General features: G+C 38.3%; 1 protein-coding gene across 1 annotated transcript in view; it reads right to left on the minus strand.

Annotated features, from left to right (window-relative positions):
• Positions 1-581: 581 nt before the first annotated feature.
• slc9a5 (solute carrier family 9 member A5) overlaps positions 582-12,767 on the minus strand; it is a 30,232-nt gene continuing 18,046 nt past the window's right edge. The window contains exons 6-16 of the mRNA XM_079839605.1: positions 12,286-12,506; positions 11,743-11,945; positions 9,582-9,671; positions 7,109-7,179; positions 6,850-6,976; positions 4,978-5,069; positions 3,851-3,977; positions 3,576-3,725; positions 2,953-3,025; positions 2,708-2,839; positions 582-2,605 (exon numbers count right to left, since the gene is read on the minus strand). Coding sequence (XP_079695731.1) covers positions 2,040-2,605; positions 2,708-2,839; positions 2,953-3,025; positions 3,576-3,725; positions 3,851-3,977; positions 4,978-5,069; positions 6,850-6,976; positions 7,109-7,179; positions 9,582-9,671; positions 11,743-11,945; positions 12,286-12,506 — 1,852 coding nt within the window. The 3' untranslated portion in view covers positions 582-2,039. The remainder of the gene's footprint in view (positions 2,606-2,707; positions 2,840-2,952; positions 3,026-3,575; positions 3,726-3,850; positions 3,978-4,977; positions 5,070-6,849; positions 6,977-7,108; positions 7,180-9,581; positions 9,672-11,742; positions 11,946-12,285; positions 12,507-12,767) is intronic.

Raw genomic sequence — 12,767 nt, forward strand, 5'->3', positions numbered from 1 at the left:
ATAATACACATTATTTATGAACATGACCAGTGAAATCTCAAGATACTAATGAGGGGCAACAACAGAAAACCCTGATATTTAGTCAGGTGGGAAAATCACTGGGTGGAATCAGTTTAAAGTCTCCACATTCAAATCCCACTTTTGTTCTCTCGCCAGTGACTTCATTGCTGGTTGGGATCTGTTTCAGGCCTTGAGGAAGGGAAAATGGCACATTAGCACATAAATGCGCTGTGGTCTTTTGAGGGCAGTCTAGGGAAGCCCTGCCTAAACCACAGGGACTCCTGGGTTGAAGGGGGAATATAACTTAATTATTCACCAAAGGTTTCCTTCACTGGGCCTCCTGAGGATCTACAGTACCTACGGATGAAATACCAGCTGAGACCAGCTAAATATGACTGACTGGAATATATAAAGAATATGTTTTCATCTAACATTAAAAAGTTAAATCAACATGCAATGACGGGACAAACTCTGGCATTCGAAAGCGATGTCCTCTCTTTTGTTAATTTTATTCCTGAAAGCTATTCAAATTCAATATTTGGAACATAAAGATACCTATAAAAGAAAACAGTAAACACACGTGGGATAAAAGATCTCAAAATTTCATTTGAATTTAATAGGTGGATAATTTAATTCCAATTCCAATTCAATGGGGTCAAATGATTAGGGCAACATTTTTTCTAACACGCCAAGTTCAAGACAGACAACATAGCACTGACCCACTCCATACTGTTTACAGGCACAATAGAGATCAACAAGGCCTCTTTCTCAACATTTAACACCGTCCCTCTCAAGGCACAACAATCTTCAGGACATACACAGAACTACACAGCAATACTAAACAATGGGCCAGCAGCTTCAAGAACACCATAGGTACAGTGGCCTAAATGGCTTTTAATTTAAAGTGCAAAACCTAAATTCTATATACTTTACCATGTTATGGTATAGTAAAAACCTTAAAGGGTGAAGACATCTGAAGACTGGGAGTCGACATGAGATGTACAGCAGGCAATATGTTTGTCATTGTCAGACAAATTGAAAGCAATTTTAGAAACTGAAATAAGTGCATTAGATTGCACAGTATTACTACTGATAAAGCACAGAAAATTCTAATGATCTATAATTCATTATTTATGATTATAAATAAATATAGTGTCATAAAATTAAGTAATAAACATTATACCCTTTGGTTATCAAAACAGCTGTGTATAGTTTTGTAAATTAAAATACAGAATCACAAAACCCTGTTATTCTGAAAGCAAAACAATAAAAGGCATGAAGTTGATACATAATTAAATACAAAATAAATTAACACGCCTTGCTTTTTTGCCAAACACAAAATGCAATGTTCAGCATAGAAGCTTATATTTCCTGTACACAGCATAAATGCTCCTGACAATAGTCATTGTCATCCAATGTAGTGTGTGTGGATTTGTTATGCATATTGAGATATATGCCATTGATAGATAATGGCTGTGATTGAAGATGCGTGGCCCTAACAACCTCATGTGCTTTCTGTGATGTGCTGTAAGAAAATGTGTTACTTCGCCATCCCAGTCTGAAAAGGGAAGACCTCAGTACTACAGTACTCATTCCTATTTTTTAAGATGGATTGGCTGATTTAAAGATTAAAGCTGTGAGAGTAACCATGAAATTATTTGTTGTTCTTTTATGAGTGAGTGAGGGAGAAAAGTTGAATAAAAACACTGTTTGACAGACATACCCAGTAGCTACTTGGAAAGTGGTTTAGCCTTATGTATGTCCAATGGTTTTTGCCAATCACATATGCAGAGGTACGTAACACAGGGCAGATCACTTCAAACTAACAACAAGAAGAAAAAAACATGGAAAGTGGAATGGTACACAAAAGAACTGGATCCTCTGCAAACTCGACCAACCTTTTCTAAACCCATGTAGCCAATTAGCACTAAAGAAGAAAACCAAATGAATAGTCTCTTAGAAAGAATGTACTGACTTAAAAAATAAAGTCTGGCCTGAGGAGGTAAATGCCTGCAGTAAGATGAGTAAAGGAAGCGATTCTACAGTTGGGTTGGCTTCCTGCTTTGTGGCTCCCCACCAGAAGGTGGCACTGTCACCAGACTCCTAAGATATACACAGGGATTCCTTCTCTTTCCGGCGGATTGCGCAGCAGGTGGCGGAGGAGGTGGTGGCGGTGGCCTCAAAGACGACATTAGCGGCTGCATTTCTTGCTGCTGCTGAGAGAGGGCACCTTCCTCCTCTTCCTCCTTCCCTGTAGGGAACTTGAACTGCGCTGAACTTGGGGAGCTTGTATTACTTCCTGATTCTGCACCGCCACCACTTTTTCCCTTCGCAGGGGTCCGCAGGGGTCCTGCCAGCCTCGAGAGGGCGCTAATACGTGGATGCAGAGGCTCTGGAGGAGCAGGAGGAGAAGACAGGCTCTCCAGAGAGGAGATGCTCTGGTTCCAAGCCTGCTGCAGGTCTATTGGGATAATTTTAGTGGCCTCCACAGACACACAGGGAGGGAGGGAACCCCCACCGTTTTTCCATGGCAGGTTTTTCTCTCCACATGTCAGCGATGGAGGGGCGGCAACCGGGCTCTGACAAACATCCAGGGCAGCTGGTACTGAGAACAGAAAGAAACACAAGAAGATATACTGTAGACATTTTGGGAATGGATAACAATCATCTCTTGCTTTTTCTTACCACAGTCGTGTTCATATCTCACCTGATTTTGGCCTCTCCTTTGGTGTGTCTGGGGCTTTGCGAGCCACAAAAGTGATGCCCACATCATCATCTTTATCTGGATCAGAAGGATCATGTTTATCCTCCTCAGATGCCATTGGAACCACAACTGGGTCTACAAACATATGTGCAAAAACATGTTACACACAACGCATTGGGAACTTTAATCCGAAAATAGTTGAATTAAATGTGAAACGTCATCATCACCAAGCAGATCCCATGACCAACCTTTGTCCTGCCAGCTGACATTTCGTCTGGGTTTTTCATTGGCTTCTTGCTCTTTTGCATCTGACCCTTTCCGCTGTAATACGATATTATAAATATAAAAAAAAATGTGGGAGGGAAAAGAAATAAAGTAAATGTATCAGATTAATAAGTTAAATATCTGTACATATCTCTGTAAGATTTTTTTAATGTCTCTTCTGCATTTATTTGAAAAAAAACAGTGATATTGTGAAATATTATTAAAATTTGTATTACAATTCTATTTGAATATATTTATATACTAAAATGTAATTTATTCCTGTGATGGCAAAGCTAAATTTTCAGCACAATTACGCCCGTCTTCAGTGCCTCATGATCCTTCAGAAATCCTTCTAATATGCTGAATTGGTGCACAAGAAACTTTATTACCTGCTCAAGAACGTCTGCTCATTAACAGACACACACAAACATTAGCAAGCCATCACTCATGATACATATCAGTAACTACAAACATTAACCTTGTCTCTAAATTGCCTTTAGGCGGCTGACCTTACACACGCATGCTTGTCTGTCATTGACTACCATGGCCTCCCTCGGGACCAGCTAACTCAATTTAAGTGTGGTTGTCTGCAGTTTTGAGCCCTTGCCTTTTTCTGACTGCGGTCCTTCTTGTGACGCTTGTAGCGGGTGGATTTAAAGGACTCCAGACGGTTGCGCATATTCCTCTGGAATACCTCCCTATCCTGTCTCTCTTTTTCACCCACTGTCATGAAGTGGCGACTGTAGTGGGACTGGTACTGCAGATACAGAGAAGGAGATGTCAACTGAAGCAAAAACATTAAGTATTACCCATTTTACTGATGAAATATCATGTTTCAGAGCTCTTTATAGTGAGATGGTGTGTGTGTGGCACGTTCTGTACCCGTCTCCTGGGTTTGTAGAGGTTTCCAGCAAGGACATGGTGTGTTTCTAGCTCTTCCTCTATCTTGGCTCCTGGCACTGTGTCAATTACCTGGAGGTCTAGACACACCCCACTGCCGTTCTCTCTCCTGAGGGATCACACACAGACAGTTACAGGAACCAACATGCATGGAACACATGTACATGTACACCACAGATATGCACAAAAACATGTCTGCACACACTAGCACACATTCAAAAGAATGTCCTCTGAAAATAAAAAATGCAAAATATAAAATTTTATATGTATTTGATATTGTTTTTTCTAAACTTTCTTGAAACAAAATACATTTCCTTGATATTCTGTATTAAGTGTTTATATTAATATAAGTGTATATAAATGATACTTTCATAGTGTTTTAAGCACAAATCTCTAATTTATTTGTTACATTTAAGAAGGTAAGACTTTACAATAAGGTTTCATTAGTTAACATTACTAACTAACATGAACTAACCATGAGCAATACATTTGTTACTGTATTTGTTCATCTTTGTTAACGTTCACAGTGCATTAACTAATGTTAACATGATTTTAATAAAGTATTAGTAAATCTTGAAATGAACATTAACAAAGATTAATAAATGCTTTATAAGTATATTAAGAGGTAAGAAAAATCTGCTTCAGTTATGATACTATTCAAAATGTTGGGGTCAGTATTTTTTTTTAAAAAGTAGAAAAAAGAAGAAGTTAATACTTCGAGGAAAGATACATTAAATTGATCAAAAGTGACAGTAAATACATTTATAATGTAAAAAAAAGAGTTATATTTCAAATGAATGCCATTCTTTTGAACTTTCTATTAATCATAATTCAGCTTTACCATCACAGGAATAAATTACATTTTAAATTATATTAAAATACAAAAACAGTTATTTCACAAAAGTGCTGTTTTTACTGTATTTTTGATGACATAAATGCAGCCTTGGTGAGCATAAGAGACGTCTTTCAAAAACATTACTAATTTTACAGACACAAAACTTTTGAATGGTATTCTACATTTGGTGGTTTATATTTATATTTTTAAGGACATTTAAATGTTTTTACTTGGCAACAAGCTAAAAAAGACACAAACATATTCACATACTCACAGGTAGTTGGTAACATTTGAGGCCTCTGGGAAAGAGGTTCTGCTGGCCATGGAAGGCAGAGAGAGTCTAGCAGAAGTCAACACATTCCCACCCTGAGAGAGAATTTAGATCAAATATTAAACTTTATATAGTGCTTAATTCTGATTGACTTATACATACAGTATCAAGCTATTGATTGTTGTTCCTTAAGTGTCCCGTTATGTAAGTATTAACGGTTTATCACTTATCATCTCCAAACCCTTCCATTACAGAAAAGTAATGCCCACCTGAGGTGGTAATACAGACACAAAGAAAAGTGCACATTCATTTTCAATAATTCTTTAGTCTCAGTGTAGATGTAGATCCAGCTCTCCATATAGACTGTTTCTCTTACCACAAATATCTTGATACACATAAGCAATTAAGCATGATGGTTTAAACACTGTGTTCTGCACTCTAACTAAATAACCTCACAGTTCATTGAAAATATATACACAGTAAGTACAAAACCATGGGAAAGACATGCAGAAATGTGACTAAATATTTTAAAAAAAAGTAAATAAAAAACTTTTTTTTTTTTTAAAGGATTATAGCTGATGCATTTATTTTTCCCCCTCTCAAATTAAATGAATAATTCTGTGCCTCTTTCGCTGGGTGGTCCAAAAGAGAACAGAGGTTTCTCTATCTCTCAATCTTGTGCTAATATTAGCTTGATAACTACTCTCAGGAAGCCAAGCTCTATGAAATTCAAGGGTACAGGAAATGATCTCGCTGGAAGACAAAAGTCATGCATGACTAAAGTTCCAGGTGTTATACAAGTTTTCTGATCAAGCACATTGTTTCTTTCAGCTCAATGGAGACGTGAACAGGAAATAAATGTAAAAGGCGAATCTAAGATGACAAAAGACGAATTATTACTAACAAACAAACTAACTAACTAACTAAAATAGAATCAAGTGGGAGGTGTGTAACAATTACGATGTCTATACATTCATATTAAAATCCTGGAGGCCCTTCTTTCTCTTTCCTCTTTAACTCTCTCTGTATGATGCCATCTCCAGCCAGTATTTTTGTAGATATGTTTGATGTTGCAGCTGACAGGTATCAGATGCCTACAAAGGACCAGTATTGGCAGAGACACCGTGGCGTCAGGCTAACTAACAAAGGGAGGAATTATACTCTGCTCTTCTCAAACGACTCTCTTGAGCCTGAGAAAAGATCTCAGTGTTTCCTCTGCTCAATGCTTTAATCCAGGGGCTTTAAAGGCCCAGGGACCCCCAACCAGATTCAGTCAACCCACAGACCCCCAATATAAAACAAAAAAACATTTTATTAAGAAAATTAACTAACATTACTACAATGATTAATGTCCATTCAAAAGTTTAGAAAATCCATAGGTGTGAGTGGTGAGTCTGAATGAGGAAACACTTTTAAAAGTAGAAGCAGCAGAAAATAAAAGTTGTTTTAATAGTGGTTTCAAAGGAGTTTGATTGTTTTATTGCACAGCAGTGAGGTTTTTACCTAGTGCTGTTTTTTTGTTGTTTTTTTTGAGTGTGGGCACCATCTAGTGGTCAAATATTTCAATACAACAATAATATTGATGGCACCCCCTACAAAAAATGTAGATGGTTTCACATCAGAATGGTATCTCTACCATGGTACTAAATTATTATTATTTTCAAATATGATGGTATTACATTCTAAAAAATACCAAGGTACTACTATTGCACAATGTCTAAAAAAATGTGTATTACCATTGTTAATGACACAAAAAGCAAATCCTAGGAAAATCCTAATCCAGTTTCACCCTGAGCAAACTTTCCAACAACCTTCTTTATAAAAAATAATGCTGATAAACTGTGTACCTGATAAACGGCAGCATTAGACTTTTACCTGATCAATGACACTGATGGCATCTCTGATGTTGATTTTCTGATAGGCCTCCCACAGTTCACTCCTATGGTACACAGACTTTCTCAACAGCAACTTGCTCAAATAGTTCTTGTCAAATTGCTCCCACCTAAAATTGACAAAAACAATGAGACTTAATAACGCGCCATTGCATTCTTTTAGCTCTTGTAAATTGACGAGTACATCTCTCGTCGTGAGAAAAGATATAGTTATCTAGTGATCTTTGCTAAGAGTCACTCACTTGTCCCTCCAATGATGGTAGCCATTCAGACCAGCAATGTCTTCCACAGCTGTCAGAATGTGGTCAAAGGCCTGACGACAGAAAGACAGACAAGTTCAGTGTTTCTGTATTATTTATGGCTATTTTATTTGACTTATCTTTATCCCTACAGACATTTATATTTATTTTTTTTAGCATCCAGGGCTATATTTAAGTGCACTTAAAGCTGCTGTCCGTAAATTTTTTTTGTGTTCAAGACTTACAAAAATTATATAATGAGAATGTACAACATGAATCCATGTTCCAAACTGTGTTTTGTCTAACCCTGAATTATTATGGTACACTTATAATAAGTGTTTATATTGGGACTATTTCAGACCGGTCTGGTAGGAACCGGTGCGGAGGAGCACAGTCCCTGCGTGACTCGCCATAGACAATAAAGGGATAGTTCACCCAAACATGAAAATCCTGTCATCATTTACTCACCCTCAAGTTGTTCCAAACCTGTATGAGTTTCTTTGTTCTGCTGAACGCAAAAGAAGATATTTTGAAGAATGTTTGTAACCAAGCAGATAGAGCAACCATTGACTACAATAGTAGGGGAAAAAATACTATGGTAGTCAATAGTTGCTCTATCTGCTTTGTTACAAACATTCTTCAAAATATCTTCTTTTCCGTTCAGCAGAACAAAGAAACTCATACAGGTTTGGAACAACTTGAGGGTGAGTAAATGATGACAGGATTTTCATGTTTGGGTGAACTATCCCTTTAACAGAGAGAAGTAGCTCCGGCTGCAATGTTCTTCCGCAAGACGCATGCAGTTCTGTTTATTAACCACTAGAGCGCAAAAAGTTATGGACTGCAGCTTTAAAGCAGCACTAGGTAACTTTTGCTCTAGAGCTCCCCCTACAGTTGTGAAACAGTATTGTCCTCTACTACTGTCGTAAACTGTCATTCTACATCAGCGGATGCATCGCACGTGCATTTGTTGACATGACAACTATGATAGCCCTGAACACTGCAGGAGTTCACATGCAGGTGTTCTGCTTGCGTCGCGTGTGAAATGTCTTCATCCCAGGTACAGTGGCATATGTTTCAGCATGTCATATGAATATAATTTCATGGGTTTTATTTTTTTCAAACGCCAAATGATCGCGATTCTCACGTTTACAAGCCAGCGTCATTATAGTAGCCTAGTCTATTGGTTCCCGTTTTACAGAATCTATATGATACTTCAATTCAATGTTTGAGTGGTAGGTAATAACCATATATCGTCAATATTATAATATCAAGCTACCCTAGATGAATCTGCAAATTTGAAAAATCGATTTGCATTATAGCTCGAGGAAAGACAAATAAACCAATATCACAGACATGTTAGGTATCCTAAAATATGATTTTGTATGTATTACGTATTTACTTGCAAGAATGTAGCCCCTCCTCCTTCAGCTCACGCCAACGAGCAAACGCTGCCCAATGTTGATCCTCGTCCTGCCTTTAATCCGATCACTTTCTCGTTTCCTCTTTTTGCTTTCCTCCGACAAAACCTTTGCTTTCTTATTTTTCTGTGCTGCTTCGGCCATGACTATAACATTTGGCAAACAATTATAGTTTTTCTCGCACGTCCGAATTTAAGGAAGTGGGGGTGGTGGTGGAAGTGACGTATATGCCGTAAAGCAGTCGAATTTTGTAGTTCTTTTTTTTCTCGGGTTACTACCCGAAACCCGAAGTTTAAAAGTACGATTAAAAACGATACAGACCCCGTCAGGCTATGGCAGACGTGTCATTCAACCTATTGTAAGTCGATGTATCATCACAAGAGTTTTGAAAATATATTATGAAGGTTGAAAAGTTACTTAGTGCTGCTTTAAGATAAATCCTACATCTTTTGCAGACATTTAAAAAAATCTATGGGTGTTTTTCAAAATATTTCTTTGTAAATAATCTAGACATCGGCAATTGGTGAGCAGTTCAGTCACTATGCTATCTTAAATTGTGTGGTGTTTGGTCTATACAACTTGCTACAAGAGAATATCTCTTCTATCCTCCTTCATTTTCTCAGAATCTCTCCTATATTAATTCAAATCTCTTCTGTCAGCTCAGCTACAGTATAGTCTATCTTTAGCCCAGGTTTTAGAGAGCTCAGCAGGTATCCCTGAGTCCCAGAGTGTGCATGCAGCAGCAGGGTGTGTAAGGCCTTCAGAAAGACGATGAGGTAAATGGCAATGCGCTGTGTGACCTCTGCGTATGTGTGCACATCTATTTGTGGAAAGGCAAAAAAGAGCTCTGATGATTAATTCATTGGAGAGAAGAGTGTAACGTCAGTCTGTGGCAATGCTGCTGTTTCAGTCATCAGATCACAAGCACAGACAGCAAGGTCAACATCATCACTCACACATTTCACCACAGGCAGTCAGGCAGGGACAGAGGGAGACAGGTGATGAGAAACAGAGACAGAAAAGAGGCAAGTGCATTGGAAGCGATATTGACTCACACGCTCATGGATCTCTTCGTTGATGGTAGGTTTTCTGTTTGTGCTGCGAGGCACTTTCAACCATTTCACTAAAGGCTTGATGGTTAAACCCTGGGAGGAAAGATTTGGGAAATGTCAACAAAACAGAGAGAGTAGACCATCCAATTATTCTAACTAAATATCACATCTCATTTTTCTAGTAGCAGCAATACAATTGGTCTTTTAAATAAACTTTTACATAATTTAGCAATATCACACCAGAAAAAAAATGCTGTTTTCCGAATAGCAGCACAGCTGTGATTGTCTACGCCTGAATTTAGACCAACAGCGTGATCGCATTGATATTGAGTGTGATATTTGCAACAAACAGTTCAATAGACAAGGTTAATCCTGAGTAACCTACATTTAAAACACAATGTTGTCAGATATTTTGTGTGTTTTTGCTCCTTTTAAAAGTTTTAGCATAATCTCATTTCTGAGCAACACAATAGGAGTGTTAAAACATTTACTCAATTAAAAATACCCTAGTAAAAAATAATACTTGAGTGAAAGTAAAAAAGAATCCACATTTAATTGTACTTAAGACTCAGCAACTCCAAATTCAGCAACTGTTTTCAAACAAATCGTTTGAGTGAATGAATTCAGTGGCTGAATTCTGAACCGCATAAATTTAAATGGTAGAAATAGTATTAGTATGCTAATATGCAATTCAGAATTCAGCCAGCCACATCTTTCGTTCCTTAATGAATCAGTGTCGACTAAAAAAATAATGATTCTGTGACTCAGGCCCTGTCCCAAATGGCACACTTCATGTGCACTTTCGGTCTTGTGGACTTACAATGGCCATTGTGTGCGCGTGTCCGTTAAGTCCACGAGACCGCAGGGTGTCCCATTTGTCATTTTAGGTCTCAGAAGGGTGCTTGTGAGCGCCCCCTTTGAGGTTGATATGCACCCTCGATGCGCACTTCTGCTGAGTGTGGGTTACGCAGCGGACTTCTTCCCGGCAGTCAAAGCAGCATTATGTCGTGAAAGTGCGGACTCCCTTGAGGGTTTAGGGTGCCATTTGGGACAGGGCCTCACTCGACAGTCACTTGTTGCCATTGGCGTATCAATGTAACCTACAGAATGATTCGCTGAAAAATCCCCACCACTTACACACAGACTGACAGTGTCAAAATGTATATTATTTATATATTTATCATGTTTATGTATTTAATGTTTTAAATGTTTTAAAGGTGCACTGTGTAGATTTTTGTGACATCTAGTGGTGAGGTTGCGAATTGAAGCCTTTCAATGCACATAGAGAAGCTACGGTGGCCGACACAGGACAAAGTCATTGTCTGAGACAGCAGAGAGCAGCTAGCGCTCTGTAGAGAAGTTTGTCTGTTTAGGGCTGCTATAGAAACATGGCAGCGCAAAATGGTGACCCCTTCACTGTAAGGGTACCCACAGTGTATGTAGATATAAATGGCTCATTCTAAGATGATAAAGACATATTCCAGAAAAAACAACAAGCTTGTCTAATAAGCATGCATATTTGTGGGATCTGTGGAAAGATGAGTTCCTAACCAAAGCTTGGCAGTATATCCTGATGATTTCAGCAGTCAGATATTCGGTAAAATGTTGGATACACCAATATGACATTGACAACACACACTAGAGATTCTCCAGCCATCAATAATGGATGAAATTGGAATAGGGTGAAAAGGATGGCCCTGGCCAGATGGGCACAGGCACACACACACACACACACACACACACACACACACACACACACACACACACACACACACACACACACACACACACACAGACACACACACACACACACACACACACACACACACACAGACACACACACACACACACACACACACACACACACACATACATGTACACGTAGGCAGTACCATCAAAATCACTCCATTCATCATAATTAGCATCTCTGCTTCAGAACAGCTTTGGAAATAACAGCTATTTTACACAGCAGTGGGGAAATGTCATGCCTGCATGGCAATTACCTGCACACTACCCACACACACATACAAGAAATGATAATAATGCGCCTAAGATGAAACAGAAGAGAAAAAAAACATTTCTATCAACACAAAATGATTCTGTAAGCGTGAAGGGGAGGGAAAAACCAAATAGGCAGGAACAAAGACATTTCTAAAAGAGTTACCTGAAACATGACTGTGAAGAAAACCACGACTATGGTTGTAGCCACAAAGTAGTCTTTAGCCTTCACCTGTTCTTTTTCTAAAAGAACCACCAGAGCAAAGGCCACAGCTCCTCTGAGACCACCATATGACATCACCACTTGATCAATCTTGTCAAGCGGAACCAGTCTAAACCAGTTCAGGAACCAAGTTTGCCCTACTACACCTGCAAATAACACATTGAGCAAATATATATGCTAAGTGTTAGAGCCGAGGCTATTAAACATTGTAAATGTAAGACTAATTTGGCATCTCAACCCATTATAAATGACAAAAGTTATTAAATGAAAATCACATGAAAATACATGGTACATTTTCAGCTTACATGGTTAAGGAAACTATTTGATGTATGTAGTAAAAAGTGAAAGTGAATTGTGAAGCACAACTCACTGTGAGTGAAGTGAGAATTCTCTTTTACGTTTTTAACTTCAGTAACCAAAAAGTACCAAACAATACGATGTGACTACCATATTTTTAGAATAGAATAGAATAGAACTCTCTCTTACCTATGGCCCTGAAGACTAAGATAAATATGAGTGTGCTGACAACAAGCCCAGTGTCCCAGGCCCATTTGGACTTGTCCACAGCTGAGATACCCAAAAAGATGAAGATGATCGTCTCTGCAATGCTGGCCAGGGTTTTCATGGTGTACTTCACGGTGGTCCGGGACTTCTGGGATATATTGGCTTCCACATACTTGTTGCAGCCAATGCCACAGAAAGTCATCCTGTCATGAATCAACAATAACATATATAATCATGGTGATAGAAGAATAGAATACAATAGATGTGTTTTTATACATAGATACAAATTATTATGAATCAACATGATCATACATATGATAGTTTAGAGTTTAGATAGAGGTTGTTATTGTCCTTATGACTTGTTTCTGACCTTTGTACCTTTGGGTTGATGTCTATATTTAGAAAGCAATATGACATATCCCCATATTTACATTCCATATACAAGTTAGATTCTATATACATAT

Source organism: Gobio gobio (genome assembly GCF_949357685.1).
Source record: "Gobio gobio genome assembly, chromosome: 2".
Classification (NCBI taxonomy): domain Eukaryota; kingdom Metazoa; phylum Chordata; class Actinopteri; order Cypriniformes; family Gobionidae; genus Gobio; species Gobio gobio.